Consider the following 20,511-nt stretch of genomic DNA (forward strand, 5'->3'; position numbering starts at 1 on the left):
CTTTTTTTTTTAATTAAAAGTGCTGCGTTTATAGGGATAAAGTGGACAGAAACTGGTTTTATCCTTCAATGCAGTTGTGGTGGGGTATAACAGACCCCACCACATTATAATTGTGAATAATAGTATGATTACACAATAGAAATCCATGCACAGGTTTTTTTTTTTAAACATCAATTACAGAATTAAAGACATATGTAAGCTTGGATGTATGGGGGAGAAAATGTTGCACTTAGGTAAGAATCAATCATTGTTCTCCACTGATAGAGTTTACTGTTTGTTTACTCTTATTTGTTTGTTGTGAGTAGACAACAGTGCCAATGTGTCATCCTCTTTATCTGCTGTCTTAACAGAAATGGGTGAAAGGTCCTTCAGACTGGAATTTTCCTCACTACTTCCCTCTTCAACGCGAACCAGATGTGTGCTCCAGGGCTGTACCCTCTCCTTCCCTCCTTCCCTTCCTCCCTCCCTCCCTGACTCCCCCCCCCCCCCCAACCTCTCTCCCACCCTTTGTTCCCCCCTTCCTTAAAAATGCTGTGTCTGCTCGTTCTCTCGCTCATATCGTCTAAGGCCTGGCTTGAAGGATGGACTGTGCACTGCTGCTCCTGTCCCTGTGGGCTCTGATGGGAACAGTGTCTCCGCAGGCTTCAGGTAAGACACTTCACTCCCATCACTCACCCTCGCAGAGATCCCTGCAGGCACAAATACTGGACACACAGGGAACGTGACCGTTTATGAATTGAGTGTCCTATTGGTCAGCTGGACTCCACCTCATGTTCTGTCACAGTTTAGATTGTATTTTAACACAAAGATGATGATTTAGCCAACTCAAGGCTGTTTAATTAATCAAATCTGCGTTTAATCATTAGCACTAAATAGGATGAGACTGATGTGCAATGTAGTGTGAGTGCTTTTGTTCGTGATTGAAAAGCACATGGTTGAATCAGTGATGTTCAGTTAAATTAAATCACTTATCAGGAATGACAGTCACATCAAATCACATTATTCATTCGTTCTTTTACTTTGATTGCACAGTATATTTCTTAATCCTGACACACCAGTTGAATGTTCGTTACATAAAGCAATGATGAAAAGTTTATATTTTGGTGAATGTATTATCTCTGCTGGATCATCACTGACCTTTTGTCACACCGCCACAGGTGACTCTAGACCTTCCACAGCACTAGTTACAACCCCAATATCATAGGAACTGTATGTGCGTACCTTATGTACTGTACTCTGTGTCTCAGAGCTGTTAATGTATGCATGAGTCCAGCACATGTGTGTTTGTGATCACACGTGCACTGAGGAGAGAGGATACAGTAGCACACATGTTTTCATTCTCTGAAATGCAAAAAAAAAAGAAAAAAAAAGGGGAACCCAGTGTGTCTCCCCCTTTTCCTCCCCCGCCACTCCCCCCTCAAATGTTCTGGGCACTGAGGGTGTGTCGATATCTGCGTGCAATGTAAAATAGGTGGAAGGTTTGGTTTTGTTATGTGTGGTGGAGAAGAGAGGGGAAGTGAGGAGGGGCTGTTGGTAAGAACTGATTTTCATTTTAGATATTTTCCCCACTGGGAAAGTGCACAATAATCTGTGCACAGAGTTAAAGCTTCAACAAGACTGAGACAACAAGCAAGACTGATAGGTGAATGGCTTCCATCTAAACACTCAATCTGGCGAGCTGGGTGGCAAATGTTTACTCGGCCACCCACGCTGCATTTACTTCCCCTCAAACAGACAACAAAGTAGAACTGGCAAATAAAGTCTCATTATGGCCCTTAGTGTTTGCGCTTTTTACAAGGGGCCACAAATGGAGTGGAGGTGAACTAACAAACAATTACTATGGCGGTGTGACAGTCTGTGTGGTATCACAACAGAGTCGTGTCCTGAGAGACTTCTGGGAGAGGAGAGGAAGAGGACGTGTCCTCGGCCCTGCAAAGTTGACAAAGACTGCGGCAGCAAGCGCCAGTGTCTGTGTGACGGCCAGTGTGGTCTCAGCTGTGTGGCTCCAGGTAACTATTTGTATGCATGTGTGCCCTCGCTCGCCACTCTGAACACCACTGTGGGCTCAGTCATTAAAAGTGTTTGTGTGTGTGAGTGTATACGCAGCTGTGCCAACATATATCTGTGTGTGTGTTTCCTTCCTGGAAAATAAAATAAAAGCCTTGGTCATGCACAAAATGTGGGCTCAAAATATGCCCTATGCCAGTGCTGAACACAAGCTTTTTATTATGCTTGTGCACTGTAAAAGAGGGCACTGTGCATGGATCCAGTCTCGTTATACAACCTCATTAGTGCTCTTTTAAAGTGGTTTAGTGCTTAACACTTAATTTCTCTTGTACAAGGAACAATCTGGCACATTCTGAGAAATGTTTCGCTTGCTCTCCTCTCTCCTCCCTCTGGATCGTCTCTTTCCTCCTCAGGTCGTACTTGTGCTTGGCCTCTACCCCTCAGTGAAAACTCGGTAGCTCGCCTCCTCTCTCCCACTCACTCCTTCTCTGCGCTGCTTGAAGTGCGCTGCAAGCCTGGATTCACGCTGCCCAATGGCTTGGATACCACCATCCGCCGTTGTCAAGGTGACCGTCAGTGGAGTGGGGATGAGCCCATCTGCACAGGTGGGTTTGAGTTGAACATAAAAAATGTTTCTTTCTCACTATGAAGGTCCCTTCATAACAGAGGGATTTCTACTGCAGGTAATGATCATCTGGGGAGATGCTGCGGTGTTTGTTTGTTTCTCAGATTCAGTGACAGGCAGCAGGTGTGTGCACTGCATGTGCACATTACATGTGTAGGTCAGTGATGGTCAAGAAAAAAACACAGCTGTGTGTATTTGTGTTCATACAACACAGAGAGAGAGAGAGAGAGAGAAAATAGTGTGTGTGTGTGTGTGTGTGTGTGTGTGTGTGTGTGTGTGTGTGTGTGTGTGTGTGTGAGAGAGAGAGAGAGAGAGAGAGAGAGAGAGAAAGACTGATATTCAGGAATGAAACCCCTCTGTGACTGTGTCGACTGAGACATTGCACAACTGGGACCTATTCTCCTCATCACCATGGCAACCAAAGCTTTTCATATTGGCTGTCTGAAGATTTTACTCTTGAACTGCTGATAAGTTTGAACGGTAGATAAAAGCTGAACATGACTGTGTGTGTATGCAGATCTATGCATGCATGTGCATGTGTGTACACCCTGTGTGTATGGGCACTACAGCTCACAAATCCATACTTTCTGCCCCTGTATGCATACGTATACAACGATTTGTTAATCTTTTGTTTAGCGTTTGTGGTGCTGTTGTAATGTCTTGCATTATGTAATCTACTCATAGACAAAATTAGACTGCAAGGTGTTTATGTTTTGTAATTCCAGGGTCGACTAAAGAAACCATAATCCTAACAAAACCCAAATGACAGTCCAAACAATAGGCTGTAATCAAGACAAACTGCAACCTTCTGAACGCAATTTCAACAACAAAAATCTACATCACAAGTTAACTATAAGCTACATTTTAAATGTTTAATGTGCTGTAGGTCGTCTGTGGTCTGCTGACCTGTGACCTGATGAATACGAACCTAGAGAAGTAAACAAACTCAGCAGCAGCTGGAATTAGTCACGATTCATGTTATTCTTCAGTGTTTTCAACCGACCACTGTGTCCCGACATAATCATGTGGTGAAAGAGTTTGATCTTCTGTCTCTCTAAATACAGGACAAATAGGTAAAAAAAATTGAGTGCCTGCCTCACAGGAGACACTGTCTGCTGTGCAGTGTTATTACTTCTACCACTGTGCCATAAGGCTACGCAGCAGTACACCAAGTGAAGCCATCAATATTTCTTAGTATCTAGACACATCTCATCAAGATACAGCACCTGAAAGTATGTACTGCTTATTGCTTGTGTCGGCCTGTCAGATCTGGTAAGAACAATACAATTTCAGCCTTAAACGGCCGACTCCTGCTGCATTAATCACACGCCTTGAGCTACAGTAAACCTGCTTTCTAAAGAATCTGCAACCCAGATGGGTCCTGCATCACCCTTGAGATTTTTTTTTATCTGTTCAAAGATGTGAAATAAGGATATGATTCTCAGCCGTTGCGTAGAGTATCCTCCTGCTGAGAGACAGGCAGAAGGTAGGTGGGTTTTGAACGTATGAGAGCGTTTGTATTGTGTGTCCTGTGCATGTGTGTTAGAGTGTGAGTTGAGCTCCTTCATGCCTGTTGAGAGGCAGTGGGCGGCAGATCGCTGTCAAAGTGGCACGGAGCTGCATGCACACTGTGTGAGTGTGAGTGAGCGTGAAAGTGTGTGCACTGTGAGTGTGTGTGTGTGTGTGAGTGTGTGGAGAGAGGTAGAGAGGTAGATTTTTTTCTGTGTACATTAGATGTGTATATGTGGGTGGCTGGATTGCACATGTGTCACAGAGTTTCTATGTGTGTGTGTGTGTGTGTGTGTGTGTGTGTGTGTGTGTGTGTGTGTGTGTGTGTGTGTGTGTGTGTGTGTGTGTGTGTGCGTGCGTGTGTGTGTGGGCGACAGATCACAGTCAGGAGAGTCAGAGAGCTCTCTTGCTGCTCCAGGCCTTTCTGTTCCCTGTTCTCCTCTCCTCTGCTCTCTTCTCTCATCCTCTTTTCCTCTCATCTCTTTCTCCTCTCATCCTCTTCCATCTGAGGCCTCTGATAAGGTCTCTCTCTCTACAATGAGAGCCAAGGACAAGCATGCAGCTTTAGGCTGTTTAGTTTGTGGTGTGTGGATGTCTCGGTGTGTGTTTCTGTGTGTGAAAACACACACAGAAGGACTCATGTGGCGCCTCCTTGGACCTTTACATCTTTGGTCGCAATCAGAAACCTGTGTATTTAACGCTGCGGTTCATTCAAAATCACTTTTTTTTAAAACATGTTTTAAAAGATGAATTTCATATACCTGCGTCGTAGCAGTTTGGTGCTCCAGCTTGTGTGGGTGGCAGCAGTGCGGGGCAGGAGAAGGGCGGTATGTGAAAACAGAACTCGGCTTCGGGCTCTCATCGGCAGCCAAACAGACTCATAACTCTCCCTCTCCCATAGGTCCCTTTACATTCTCATATTAATGTTTCTCTGCTTCAGATGCCTAAGACAGCCCTCAGGCAAGAGCTGTCTCTGCCTTTCAAAGCCGCGTTCAGCTCAAAACCCCCCGCTTGATGGAGCGCAGGTCGCTCCAGCCTCTCTCCAAGCACCACTCTTGATATATATATTTCCACCAGCGTGAGGTACTCAAACATCCAGAAATGAACAGTGCCAGGTGTTATACAATCACAGATATAGCTGTGAGCACAGGGAGGTGTTTCACCGGCTCATCGAACTTTGATTTATTATCTAAGAAGGGTTATTTCAACTTAAATAGAACGAGACATTAGGTGAAACGCCTCTGCAGGTCACAAATAAATAGAAGCCAATACAAGTCAAATGAGGTAGAAGGATGGACGTTTCTCACTCCATCACCCCATCCTCTCTCCCTGCTTCTTGCTTGTCAATCACATCCATCAGTTATAGTATTTGCTGATCATGTGTCATTGTACTGTTGGTATAGTGTGGTACTGAGTTACTGAATCACAATGCACATTAGATACACTCTGAACAGGCTGTATTAATATTTAGTATTTGAGTATCATGCATAATGGTTTCAAAGGTAGTAGTACAAAATGCAGGACATTAGCATTTGAAAGTTACATTATTGCATGTTTCATTATTATGGTAATCACCACAGTGCACAATATGCAAGCAGTGCAGTGGCTGGTAACTTTTGGATACACTTTTGGGTTGTTTCATCAATGTGTGATGTTTCATAAGTTTTGTGCAAACCTAATCTGCAAACTAACCGATGAAGTAGACCAAACAGTGCGACAGTGCAGCAGTGGAGGTTTTCAGAGTAAAAGTAGCAACATCAATCATTTTTATATAAAACACACCATTATAAGAACAAGGGTCTGCATCAAAAATATTATGCAAGTAAAAGAATATCAGTGAATGTATCATTAAATTGCTTATAAGTAGCCTACCATACAGTTACACAGTAGCCAAATATTATTGGCTCAATTCTTCATTTGTTTAGTAACTCCCAGCAATAGTTTGCTTGGAGAAGTGAAATTAAATGAAAACAAGTACTCTAATTTCTAGTGCAGTGATTGAATAAATGTTCTTTACGAAGTTACATTGCACCTGTGGTATAAGGAGATGCTACATTTCCTCATCCTTTAGGTACCAACATAAGTATGCATGAATGCCAGAGCTAAAAGGACAAAAAGGTAACTGATTATGAGCAATATAGAAATAGAAAAATAATCACGGAGAGAATAAATACAGAAATAAATATCACACATGTCTGTGTGAGACACCTTAACTACTTAATTTAGATGCTCAACTACCAAAATGATAATAAATCAAAGAGTAAATAGAAACTCAGCTATTGTTTGACCAACTGCCCAGTCAAACTGCTGCTTACACATCACTGCATCAGCATTTATCATATTATATAACAGCACAGCACTTAAAAGCACTCTCTGATGTGTGTGTGTTGCTACTCTTACTTAAATAAAGAATCTGAATACTTCTAATGCTGCGTGTCTTGTCTTGACCAGTCTTTAACCTCCTTTTCCCCTCTGACCCTCAGAGATGGAGACACCTGAACCTACTGCTGCCCAGACCTGCCCTCTGCCTGAGGAGGTCGTCAACATCTTCAGCGTCCAGGGTGATGCTACTGTAGGAACCTCCATTCGCTACAGCTGCCTGTCTGGGTGAGAGAGTGAGGGGGGGCTGATGGGCTGATGTTATGTTATGTTGTGAGTGCGTGGGCAACGGCTTTGGAAACCTGAAATGGCAGGATGGAGGAGAAGGCAGAAATGGAGGAAGTGAGAGGACAGGAATGGAGTGTGAAGGAGAAGGAGAAGAAACAGAGAGCGGAGTGAAGGCTTGAATACAGGAGAGGTGTCGGGGAATGGCGGGTGATGTGGGATGAATGGCAGGGAATTCATTTTGATCTCCCTGCTGACGATCTCTCCATTGAGCTAACTAGGTCATTACAGTCTAATCTTGTATTGACTCCCCTTTACACACTGACTCATCACACGGGATAAAATGAGCCTCAGTGAACATGTCAGCCTGAACTGTGCACACAACATTCAGACACTCTGACTGAGAGTGGAAAATGGATTCATTTACACCTTTTTTCATCACTTTTTCATTTAGATGAAGCTCCTTAGCTGTCAATACTGTAAATGTCACACTGCCATCTGTCTCTATCACTGTCTCTCTTCCCTCCTGCAGAGCAGATATAGTGGGGAGCAGTGAAAATTTCTGCCAGGATAATCAGACCTGGCAGTATCCTCACCCTATCTGTAAAAGTAAGTGTGTTGTAGTATTCTGTTGTTGTTACTGTGACCATAATGTGCAAGCACAGCGCGTGTATGTGTGTGTGCTATATCCTCCTTACACTCAGTATGACTTCATGCATCTTTGAAGGTTAGCAGAAAATGATGTGTGAGTCATTGAAGTGAGAGACTGCAAATGTGTGGAGCTTCTTCGAATGGAAATGTTTTTTTTTCTCCATCATTTGTTGTGTGTATTCGTTCATGTGTGTGTGTGTGTGTGTGTGTGTGTGTGTGTGTGTGTGTGTGTGTGTGTGTGTGTGTGTGTGTGTGTGTGTGTGTGTGTGTGTGTGTGTGATATGTAAGAAAGAGTGAATCAAAGGAGGCAAACAAAAAACACAGCTTTGAGCACCGCTCTGTTTCACGGTGTCTTACTGCCATCTCCTGGCTAAACTCTGAACTGCATGGCCTCCTGTTCAGTTGGAAATGGGTAATACTTGCGGGATGCTTCTTGAGTCATACTACAGTAAGAGGAATAAAACTAACAGTGGGTTAAAATCAAAAGGAGGCAAAGAAGTACAGATGGTTTCCAAGTCTCTAAGGAAACAACAGCTTCACAGTCACTAAGCAACGACGCCTCTGTCCTTCTTTGGAGTAAATCTGGTTTTATATTTTCTAATTAATTTGTGACACTCAAAGTGAAATCTGTTTTTCCCCCCACTCTGTTAGAGGTGTACTGCCAGCCTCCTCCAGAGGTGGAGAAGGGCTATGTGGTGGCTGTCCAGAAGACTGAGTACGAGGTGGGCTTCGACATCCACTACCTCTGCAAAAAAAACTTCCTCCTGGATGGACCCCAGAAGATCACCTGCCAGCCGAACGGCAGCTGGAGCGCATCACCCCCACACTGCAGAGGTGACACACTAACGACAAAATGTATATATCTAAATGCATTTAAAGATGGCTGCATAAAAACTCACCATTCCATCCATTGTAAGTAAGTAAGTAAGTAAAACTTTATTTATATAGCACCCATCATAGTACGTGTACACAGAGTGCTTCACATTATGTAAAAAAAGACATTCAATCACACAAACAGTATAGAACACAATTGGGACTTAAACATTATAGATAATTATGTACAATGTACAGTGGTAAATCTGCAGTGGCTCAACAATTAAAGGTTTGTCTGTATAGGTGTGTTTTTAATTGACCCTTGAAACTAGCAACAGACTGGGTGTGATTGTGTGTATGGGTGCAAATTAGATAAACACACACATATGCACTGGCCTTGAAACATGCAAACATATGTATCGGTGAATTTAGTTTCATGAGGATCAGCACAACATTTTATGTGTATACTAATACGTTGATACTTTGTTCTCAGCTCGCTGTCTGATCCCTGCTGAAAGAAGCCGAGTGGTGATTGGTGGAGTGAAGCGCTGGCCGTTTGATGTCACAGATGCTATGGTTCCTCATGGAGAAAATGTGGTGTTTTACTGCAAACATCCTCACAAGCACTGCAGCTTCACTGCAAACCAGGCCTGTTTTGATGGAAAGCTGCAGCCACCAGCCTGCTACCTTGGTATTCTTGGGCCACACACACACACACACACACACACACACACACACACACACACACACACACACACACACACACACACACACACACACACACACACACACACACATGCAATTTCAGTGTGCCAGAAGAAGTTATTGTTATTGTACAAAGTTGGAGCTTTTTGCAATATCCTTGCACCTTGTCTGTTTTTCAGAGCCAACATGGCTGCAGTATAAACTCTTCCCTCATCGGCTGGTCTCAGAGATTGAAGCGTGTGACCTCAGCGATGACCTGCACATCTGATCTCGACCCACCCGACACTCATGACGCCGTGTCACGATATGAAAACGTCCCAACACACGCCCCCGTCACCTGGGGCCTGTCCTCCTTCACCTCTGCAGCTTTGCTTTAACTTCAACCATTATGGTCCGTTAGACACTGACATGTTGTATTTCACAGCTCATGTGGATCAGCAGGCTAAGCTGTCTGTGCTTGTGGCATCATGGCCTTTGTCTCTCTCTCTCTCTCTCTCTCTCTCTCTCTCTCTCTCTCTCTCTATTGCACACTATCAAACTGCAGACATAATTATAACCTCAAGTATTACTTTGATCTTCCTTCAGCGTGAGCCAGTGCCGACTGTAGATGCATTTCATAGGCCTCCATGATGATGATGATGATGTATATATATACAGTATGTACAATGTATTAATTCATGCCATATGATACTTTCATGTAGCCTAACACATAATGACTGGACTCTGTGATATCTCACTGTGTGATCTCTCTTTCCTCTGTTGAGCCTGACGCATCAAGTCTTGAGGCTTGTAAGTTTTAATGATGTGAGTGGTTTGAAATAAAAAAAATAATGTCAAATGCTTTGTTCACTGTCTCCTTTTATTTCTTATTTTGTTAATTACTGCACATGAATCCCACTGTGTGAGTCCAGGTCCACCTCTCTCCATCCTCTCTTTGCTTTGCACCCCCTCTCTGTGACTCTCAGGCAGCACACAGAGCCTTTCTGTGCAGGCTGCAGGTTCAACCGTACTCATAGGCTGAACATGGCTACTGGTCGGACCCGGTAGGCTGCGACACCATAGCAACTCCCCTTGACCCCTCCCTCCCTCAGCATTCGCAGCATCACCCTTTACACTGCACAGTCATATTTGGTCCTCCGGAAATATCCACAGCTCGGGTAAGCCAGTCCCTATGCAGCGAGTGTATGGGTGGAGTATAGTTTAAAATACAGTTTTAAATGTATCGAAAGCGTGTCCGGCGCGTCCTCCGCCGGCTCTGACAGCGGGGCTGGGGATATGACAGCGCGCGGGGGGAAAGTTTGTCCTAAAGCCGGCGGGTTACGCTCTCGGTGTCTCGGACCTCCGGCTCTAAAATGGCTGGCTGTAGGTCCGAGGAAGCTCCGGTGCGGAGGTGAAGGATCCGCTCCACACCGCGATCGCACCGTAAAATATCCACGTTCGTCTGCTCCGAGCGGTCGCGTTTTAGTGATGGCGTTGTCCCAGGTCCGAGAGCTGTCAAGGCGCAAACGCACCATCATAATAACTGGCATCTCGGACCTAGGACTGTGCGTAATGGCGTCCTCCACGGACACACGGTGCTCCTCGGTTCATCCCCAGACACATTTTAGAGCAGTGCTGCTGATGCAAACCAGCCGGCATATGGGATGATGATGTTCAGAGACGATTTTTTTTCTTTTAAATGAAGCGTGTTATTATTAGTATTAGTGCATGTGGACGGTAGTTGTGTGAGAGGAAATGTTATTTCGTTCCCACCAGTCGGACCCTTCCTGAATGATCGGCGACTCCGCGCGACCCCCTCGGTAAGAATATTTCGCCGAGCTATAATTTAGGATCATGCGAGGTAACCATCACAATTACAGGATGGTGTTATGTTGAGGTGGAGGGGGGAGGAGGAGGAGGAGGAGGAAGGGGGGGGGGGGGGGGGTCATGTGAGTCGCTCTTCAGTTTCGCACTGGGGGGTGGGGGGGTAATCAGCATCATCATGTGTGTGTATCACAAAATTAGTGGTGATTATTGGCTCCTTGCACTGAACTTGACCCCAATAATCTCTAGATATTTAGGTTTTACAGGACAGCATGTGTTTAATCCCCTTCCTTTGCCACCATGAAATGTGTTTATTTTATTCTATTGTTGCTTCTTTGAGTTTTTAAATCTATTATTTTATGTCTGTTTTGTAGAAATATAAATAGGTATGCCCCAAAATGGATTCTCAGTTGGCTTCAGTCCTGACCAGTGGCAGCCTAGATGTCCAAAATGGCAGCCAGTGTGCAGAGGGATCAGGGCCAGTGACAGAGGGTTTTTTGGACCCAAAGGACAAAACCTCACTCAGTACTGTACCAGGTAACCTCCAGCCATGCCCTGTCAAAGCAGCAGTGGCCATCATCACACAAGATGCTCCTTCTGTCAATGGGAAAAAGCCAGAGGTGGGCGGGAATTCAAAGCCAGCCTCTCAGGAAATAAGTAAGATTGGTGGGTTCAGGCAGCCAATTACAGTGAAGACTGGAGTGCCTGTTCTGCGGAGCCAACCAATCAGAATCAAAATTGTCGTTCCCCCACGGTGCAAGAGGCCAATCACAAACTCCGCCATCAGCCTGACCAAAGACTTTGCTCGCTCGCATTTCAGGAGACCTGTTCTGGTCTCAGCTGGAGCTGTGATCACAGAGAAAAACAGGAGTAAAATCCAAATACCTGCTGTAAAAACTGAAAGAGAAGACACTACTCACCTAAAAACTGAAGAGTCTGAAGCAGTGTCGTTCCACGGGACGGAGGCCGAGAGAGGGGATAAAATGTGCAAAGAGAGAGATGTGCTAGATAGTAAAACCAGCCACACTGAGGGGTCAGAAACTGCTTTGATCTCCAACACTAATACTGTTAAGATAACGAGCCAGAAGGGAATTAAAGAGGAAACTACACAGAGAGAAACTGAAAAAAATATTCCTCTAATTTTGCAAGAAATTGACTTGAAATCTTATCGGACGTTTGATGAGGCGGGAATGGAGGAACAGACGGAGCCACTGGACCTGAGTTTGCCCAAGAAGAGAGAGAGTCAGGAGAGCAGGTGTGGTCGCGTTCTGGACGATTCTGGCTGTGAGACGTCGCTGATTATGGAGGTGGATGAATATGAGGGAGAAGGGGACAGAGACATAGTAGAGGAGGACGACAACGACGAAGAGGACGGCACCGACACACTTGACGACTCTCTTCTGTCTCCCTCGTTCTTCTCTACCTCTGTCCTCACCTCCCTCTCCTCCATAGACGTCGACACTGAAAACCTTCTTCTCATAGACGACCAGGGGATCCCGTACACTCTCGGTCCAGATGGACTCAAAGTGCCGCAGGTCCAGGCTTCCACGTCGGAGGACCCTCAGTCGGGTCAGGCCGATTCAGCAGAGTTGGACGGAGAGGGGTCTTCGCAGTCAGCGGAGCCCAGCCTCAGCCAAAGTTTAGATAATGCACTAAATGCACCTTCTGATGATCGTTACCCCTCACCAGCCCCTGCTGCTGACTCACCATCACCAGGTGTCGATCAGACAGAAGCTCCAGATGTCCTCATGAGTTTGGTCACTAACTCAGATCCCTCAAAGGCCACAGAGCCAAACGTTAATGCAGTTCAGGAGGCTAATGCAGTCCTGCCCCCTCCCCCTGCAATATCAGTCCCCAGCCAGTCCATTCAGATCATCACAAACCCTCCAACCAGTACTCCCATCCTCCTCCTGTCGTCGCCCTCTCCTGCTGCTCAGTTCTCCTCTGCCCCTGTGGGTCTCTCTCTTCCCCTCTCTGTTACTCAGACCTCACCTGGTGCTTCCGCCCCCATGTTCCTCCTCCTCTCCTCCGTGCCCTCGTCCTCTGGTGACTCTGCCTCTACCTCCACTCCCATCGCTGTCCTCGACCCCTCGACCGGTCAGTTGTCCCAGATCACCGCAGCGTCGGCCCCAGTCACCCTCCCTCTGTCCTCCGCTCAGACCAGCACGCTGGGACCGCCTCTGCCCACGCTGTCGCACCCCATCATCAGACTGAGCGCCAACGACCCCCCTGTCATTCTGGCAGGAGTGAATAATGTAAACTCGGGGTCTGTTCTCACCTCTCTCGCTGTCCCTTCATCCACTCCCGCTCTCCAGAGCGACCACAGCATCACTCCCATCATCCAAACTCAGATCAGCTCTTCCGATTCAAACACGGGAAGTGAAGCCATACCTGCTGAAGAAGTCTCAAATGAAAACAACAAGCCATCAGCTTTTATAGCATCCTCTCCGCACCCACAGTCTGCTAGTTTGACCTTTGAGTCCTCAGCTCAGCCCAGCCCAGAGGCAGAAGCTCAATCACCAGCCTCCGAGCCCAAATTTGACCCCTCTGACCTGCACTCAGAACACTTACCTCTCGACGACCATCTGTACTTTTCAAACACGGCAGCTCCGCCCTCTCCTCCCATCGGACCCATACTCCCCTCTGGCAAACTTGACCCCCTCGACCCGCTGGATCCTCTCTCTCCCGCTGCGTCACCCAACACCATGGGCTCGCGCAGGGTGCTGTACTGCCAGCTGTGTCCACGGGTCTTCTTTTACCTCTCTGACCTTGAGCGCCACGCCATCACTCACTCGCAGAAGAAGCCACACGTTTGCCAGCAGTGCGGCAAAGCCTTCAAACGCTCCAGCCATCTGCAGGTCAGTGCAGGCCAATTATAGCTATCATTTCATTAGCAGCACTGGTAATAACAGAAGTCCCTTGAACAAATGTCACAAATTATTAGTGTAGTGACAGTAACTAATTTTCTTGGCCACTTGGGAGCAGCAGAAACAAGCTGTGAACTGGGACTGTGACTAATAATTATGAATACGAATACAAATACAAGTACGAATTACTTTATTAATCCCCAAAGGGAAATTGTGAAAGGAAAATTATCCTCATTATTGATTACTCTTCCAGTATTTTTCTAGATTAATCAGTTAACTGATTAAAAAATTAGTGGAACAAGACCATAACAATTTCCCAGAGCGAAAATTGACATGTTCCATCGACTGGTCTTGTCTGAACCAAGTGTCCAAAACCTACAGAGATTCAGTTTCCAATAACATGAAACAGACAAAGATAGAAAAAACTTCAGATGTAAGAAGACAGCATAAAAGCATCTCCAATCAGTATTAAGTAAAATGTTCTGACAGAAAAAGAAGATGTAACAATAAAAAGGATAAAACAGTTACAGGGATAAAACACAAATCAGACACGACCGAATGTTAAGAAAAAGAAACATGTTTCCATGTAAGCGGCAGACACAGAGTCATCTGGAGTCATCATCATAACTATGGCTGCATGGAGGATTGCTATTTAACTGGGTGGCCCTCAGAGCTCAATGCATTGCAACTTGAGGACTCACATGCAAAGACACAAACCATTCAGAAAACAGCTTCATCCATCTGACAACACATGCACTGCAAAAACTCACAACAAGTGTTTTATAGACACAGGACTGATGGACCTAAGCTAATACAATAATATCTTAATTATGTGATGTTGATGTTATAATAAACCAACCAAACACCACCAACAGGTCTCAGTCTTTAAAAACGTCTAAAGTCCAGAAGCATGGAACTAAATTGTACCCCACAGTCTGATGAAGTTGTGTTTTTGAATTTGTTGCACATTTGTGTCTCTGCTTGTGTTTTATTAAGTTGCAGTGCACTGAGCTCTCAGGGCCACCGTACCATAGAGCTGGGTGAGATGGGTAATTTTCTGTGATCAATTTCACAAACAAGGACTCAATAAAACTATTGATTAATACTTACTGCTATTCCTCGACAGAGACACAAGCACATCCACACTGGCCAGAGGAACTTTGTGTGCCCCATCTGTGCCAAACGCTTCAGGGAGGCCGGCGAGCTCCAGCGCCACCAAAGGGTGCACACCGGAGAGAAACCGTACCAGTGCCAACTTTGCCACACACGCTTCGCTGAGCGCAACACGCTACGCCGACACACCAAACGCAAACATCCTTACCACCAAGTAGCCATGGAGATGCTGAACGAGAGGAGAGACAGAGGAGGAGGAGGCAGCGTTTCTGGAGTGCAGGAGGAGGAGGAGAGCGCCGAATGGTACAACTCCACTGTGTCTAACTTGGAAAACTCAGAGTCTGAAATGGAAACTTAGGGAGTCAGGAGAGACACGTTGGCAGGGTGATCACATGTAACTTTGATCAGACACTAAACTTTCCTCATCAATTTACATTCAAAGAAGGGAGCACTTGCAATATTTATTTCAATGTTTCTAAAGGTAATTTATTTATATGAATGTATATTATTCCCATTCCATTTAATGGGCCAAAAATACAGCCTTCGAAGTCATACTTGATTTTGAATAAGTTTTCCCATTTGGAAAAAAAAGGTGCATATACGTATATATATATATATATATATATATATATATATATATATATATATATATATATATATATATATATATATATATATATATATATATATATATATATATATATATATATATATATATAAGGGAAGGTTCATGTTTGGTTTTTGTAAGGTCAAAATATAAATTAGATTGTGAACCTTTCCACATGAAGTTGCATTCCCATACAATCCTTGATTAAAAACCCTGAAGTGCTCAGAAAAGAAGGATAATTTATTTAATCTAAACTATTCTCTGCTCTACTTGTGTATATATAAAGAGTCCTATTTGTAAGAGCTGCACTATCTTATGTGAAAGATGTTATCTATCTTTCTTACCGTCAGAGACACTGTGAGTCATTTGCACTTATTTGAACTCAATATTCACTTTTTTTTACATTGTGAATTAAGATGCTTACTCCTTCTGTTGCAGCTGTTGATTTAATGTATTAATCCATATCATGTAAAAGTTTGACCAAATGTTTGAGTTATTCTAACATAAACACTATATTCAGATTTTTTTGCTTTATGTGAATTCTGTTAACTTATTTGAATTAAATTTTGACTGTAAACTCCAACTTAATCTTTGTCCCGTTTTATTTCAGTCTTCATAAGTAGGCTATAATTAATGCAGCTTTTGATCAAATCAAGATTTGTAACCCTCACTGGTAATGACCACTACGTCCGTATCTCTGTGCTGATTTAAAGCGATTCTCTAAGCTTATTCTCTTTGCTGCTAAACACCAAAGACGAGGCTTTCCATGAAGCCCTGTGAAGAAAATAAAAAGATACCTGATATATATCTGCTGGTGCATGCAGGCTGACCACTTGGACTGCCTCCAGGGAGTAATTGAGTTTGTAAGACAGTCCTCTGTTTCTTTGCACTCTCTCAATTTTCTGCTCCATTTAAGCCAGGAAGCGTAACAGAGCTAAGCTCAAGATAAGTTATTAAATACTGTATCGCTCAAATGACCTAACTGGGTCCTCGTGGCTGCCCCATTCCTTATTCCTGCACTGACCATTGTGTGGACAGAGGCACTTTGGCATGCTGAAAGACCTCCACTGAGCTCTATTGTATTTAAGTTTAAAACAACAAACTCACCTTTCCGTGAGGGTCACTGGAGGAAGAGAGGCGTGGAGAGAGTTGGGAGCAAAGGTTAACCAAGCAGTCTACTGAGAGCCGGCCTGCCTTAGAGACAGGAGAGTATTTGCTCTGGTAAAACCATAAAAACACATGTTTAATGCATAGTTTACTGCAGCTGTTTTGTAGTTCATAGATGGAGTGTCTTTAGTTACTTTTGGAATAAGAAAGACTTTCAATTTATAAATAACACCTTTGAATAGAATAAATACGGTTTTGAGGCATTGTGGAAAAATTTGTGTAACATTATTACTGTATTGTATTTTGCTGCAAGGTAGCTACAAATCAGTCAGTGTTCACTTTACCAGGTGTATCTTAAAGGAGAGTTCCGGTCATTTTTGACCCTAAATCGTTGTCCTGATGGTCACCCAGAAACAAACACGTTTTCCTTGTTGTGATGATTTCTTTACAAAAATAAACGGTCGGAGATATTTTGGACATTGCCACTGCATTGCTCCACTGTATATTTTTGTAAAGAAATCACCACAACAAGGAAAAAGTGTTTGTTTCTGTGGCGGGGAGAGAAGGCGCTCTGCGATCGAATAGTAATGTCTTTCCAGGATGTTTCAGAGTTCGGCTATCTGAGGTGAGTGATGATTAGGCTACATGCAAAAACACAAAGTTTATACTGTTTATACCGGTTTATACTGTACACTATATGAGTTCAGTGGTGTCTCATAAGGATTCGAGTCATGTACCATAGATATTTGATTGTTTTTTGAGTGTTTGTTGTGGTTGAAAAAATTGCCCTCATAAATTAGCGTTGTCGCTATTTAGTCGCGTTTTTTGCTCCCCCCAACACTGGGTGACCATCAGGCCTGGAGCCTGTTCTCTCTGTGCCTCCCACTGCCCAAAGACATGCACATTAGGTTTGAATGTGAGTGTGCATGAACATTGTTTGCCTCTATATGTTGGTCCTATGATGTGTAGCAAATGGATGGTAGCTGTAATTGTTCCTTAGTTGGCTGTGACAAGATCCCTTCCTGATGTTATTTCAGTGGTCAAGTCACACATTCACGTGAAGCTCTGAGGCTTCAACAGTGTGAGCTGAGTTTGTCACTTGTTTTGACCTTTAACCCCACCTCTTCTCCTGGAGCCATGACAGGAGTGAATGTCTACAGGATGTGGAGTTGGTGGTTGTGTAGAGAAGAGGAACTTTCTTGAAAATATCCAGGTGTGTTGTGCCTGTGTGGGCAAAGTTGGAAATAGGCATGATCTGATATCACCAAGTAATTAACAGTCCAGGAGCGCTGTTATAAGGTTTAGGGTTAGGGTTAGTCCTGGGCTGTTTACTTGGTGATATCAGATGGTGCTTACATGAGCATGTCTTTTATATGGTCATACTGGATTTACAGGATTGTTGCAGCACCATAGGTCAAATTTTGCCAATTTTTTGTGCATTAATTTTTGTCTTTGTTTAGCACATTTTAAATGTCCTCATGCCATATTTGTGCTAAACGTGTTACTGTCTTACATTTTGTTGATTTAACATAGATACAAAGCTCCCAGAAACCCCAAATAACCACTTAATATATTAGTGTGGAACTGTTCAGCATTGTTAAACTTAAAACCTTCTTACACACAAATACAGCAGAGAGAAGAAGATGAATGATTCAGTCTATTCACATGCAAATAGCCCCATTGTGTTTTTATACCTTTTTCCCACAATACTCCCTGTACACCACTGTAAAATACAAGAAATAGTAATTGTTCCATTTATTAAAATTTCTTAAATCATTTTTTATTGGCCAACAGACTTGCCCCACAACAGAGCTTAATTTTTTCAGGTCTATGTAATATATAAATAGAGTTATGTTACCATTCATCAAACAATCTGAGGGTATCAAACTGTATCGCTATGTTTGTTGTTATCATGTCATAAAACGACATATAACACGATATAAGACTTTATTCACTCATTACAGTCATTATCATACCCTGCACGGCAATGAGAGCATTAACTTATACTCCATAAAAGATGGTCTCTGTATGAACAACTCCCTTTAACCTTCAGGATGTAGAAGCTCATTGAAGTGCTACCAACATATTGTTAAGGTCACTCTGAGGGTTCAGCCATTAAATCAATGCCGTTCTGTCAGGAAAAAAGAATAAATTGACACAAAACAGATTCTAGTCCCTTAATTGATACCACTGGGCTGTTGCATCGCTGAGCCTACAAGGTCCTTAGCGCATGATGATGATGAATATTCAGCCGGCCTAGTGTGTGAGACCAGCAGTCCAGCTGGAGATGTGTGTGTATAGTACAGTGTGTGTGTGTGTGTGTGTGTGTGCTGGGTTGGTAACTATCCAGATTGCACAGAGCTTCAAAGTGCAGTGACTGACAGACAGATGGATGACGGACAGAGTGAGGACAGAAATCTGTGGAGTGTGCGTGCGCGTGTGTGTTTGTGCTGCGTGAAGTGGAACGGGCAGCAGGCCTTCTGAGTGGCACAAGGCACATCGCCAAGTGATTGAAGTGATAAAGGTAGAGGAGGAGTGGAGAGAGAGAGAGAGGGGACGAGAATAGATTCAGTGATGAACGACCAAGAGAGAGGCAGCAGATGTAATGAAGTGTGTTAGACTGGTATGTTTCAGCTTTTTATTCTCTTTGATACATTCGGGTACTTTGATATGTTTGTTGTGTATCCGCTTTGTTGCATCACAGACGTCCCATTATTGCCACTGAGAGCCAAAATGATGGGAAACTAAACTAACCATGGATGCCTTTTTTTCCCCCCCTCTCTCATCTCTCGTCTTGGTCCTTCATGCGTGGCTGCCATGGCGCGCTTCAGCCATGTGAGGGCACACTTACACCTAACATGTGCTGCACGTACTGTACTGTAGGGGCTCATTCTCTATGCTGTCTCTCCGCTCCCTCAAATGGTGGAGGGATACTTACACCACGGTGGAAAGCAGAAGACAGGGAGCCAGGGGAGAGAGCTGCTGGATCTACATTCAAACTCTGCAGATCCAGCAGAGAAAGAGCACATAAATATGAAATCACCTATGCAGACATGGAGCGTATTTTTACTTCCGAGCTATGTTGTGCTTTCTGGCCTGTGTGTCTCATGTGAGGGCAAGGTCCTATGAAAAGATTACTGAGCCCAGAATTACACAGAGCAATATGATATTTCACAAGGGAAAGGTTAACAGCGTGCAAGCCTCCTCGCTCACCAGACACAGTGCAGGATTAACACTCTGTGTGAGTCTGTGTGTGTGAGTGTGTGTGTGTGTCAGAGACAGAGAGAGAGTGAGAGTGGGAGGGTGGGAGAGAAAGAAGGAGGCTAACAGGTGTTAATCAGAAAGGGAGTCCCGTCTGTAGAGGAGAGGCTGTAGCCGTGGTGGGGAACCAGAGGAAAAGGCCATTACATCACCTTTCCACCAATAATGTGCCATACTACAGTCTGTGTTTATATACGTGTTTGTGACGTGTGTGTGTGAAATGCATTTACGGGGCATGAGAGGGGAAGCTGTCAGAGGTGAGGCTTCATAATGATGAAAAACACAGATGTACTGTGCAAATGGCACCTGAAAGAGCTGTCTGTCTGCAACCATGTATTAAATTAAGGTTCCCGTTCACTTTGTGTTCCATTAGTTGTTCCATTTTGTTCCATGGCAACCGTAATTGGCCCATGCAGTGCTATCTCTGCTCCATGTTCTCTGATTAGTGGATCTCGATGTCAGACTCTTTTCTTTCCACATCAGATAAAATGGCAGCAACCTCCCTTTTTTTCTCCCTGTTTCCCCTTCGGCTCCAGCTCTCTTCCTGTCCTCCGCTCAAAGACTCCCCCATGTGTCGCTCCCTCCCCTCCCCTTCCTATCCAACTTTTTTTTCTTTCTTTTTGCTGTCTCCTCTGCCTCACCCTCTCTACCTCCCCTCTGTCTCCCCCTTCTATGACCTGCTGAACCAGCACACACCGGCCTGTCTGTCAAATCGACGGAACAGGTGCTCCAGCTACAACCTCACTTCCCCCACTTTCCCTCCCTCCTCTGCTGCCCAAAGGCACACTCTCTCTCTCTCTCTCTCTCTCTCTCTCTCTCTCTCTCTCTCTCTCTCTCTC

At 44.3% G+C, this 20,511-nt stretch overlaps 2 protein-coding genes across 2 annotated transcripts; both read left to right on the plus strand.

Moving 5' to 3' along the window:
* The first annotated feature begins 561 nt into the window (after positions 1 to 561).
* Positions 562 to 9,705, plus strand: ntd5 (ntl-dependent gene 5). Its single transcript, XM_083989550.1, has 8 exons — positions 562 to 648; positions 1,875 to 2,009; positions 2,421 to 2,612; positions 6,625 to 6,748; positions 7,278 to 7,354; positions 8,048 to 8,230; positions 8,703 to 8,900; positions 9,094 to 9,705. The coding sequence occupies exons 1-8, from the start codon at positions 582 to 584 to the stop codon at positions 9,180 to 9,182; spliced, it is 1,065 nt and encodes a 354-aa protein (XP_083845676.1). The 5' UTR covers positions 562 to 581; the 3' UTR covers positions 9,183 to 9,705.
* Positions 9,706 to 12,576: 2,871 nt separating this feature from the next.
* LOC310998793 (uncharacterized protein) lies at positions 12,577 to 15,280 on the plus strand. Its single transcript, XM_083988993.1, has 2 exons — positions 12,577 to 13,575; positions 14,711 to 15,280. The coding sequence occupies exons 1-2, from the start codon at positions 12,727 to 12,729 to the stop codon at positions 15,053 to 15,055; spliced, it is 1,194 nt and encodes a 397-aa protein (XP_083845119.1). The 5' UTR covers positions 12,577 to 12,726; the 3' UTR covers positions 15,056 to 15,280.
* The last annotated feature ends 5,231 nt before the right edge of the window (positions 15,281 to 20,511 follow it).

The sequence above is a fragment of the Trachurus trachurus genome, assembly GCF_905171665.1.
Source record: "Trachurus trachurus genome assembly, chromosome: 16".
NCBI lineage: Eukaryota > Metazoa > Chordata > Actinopteri > Carangiformes > Carangidae > Trachurus > Trachurus trachurus.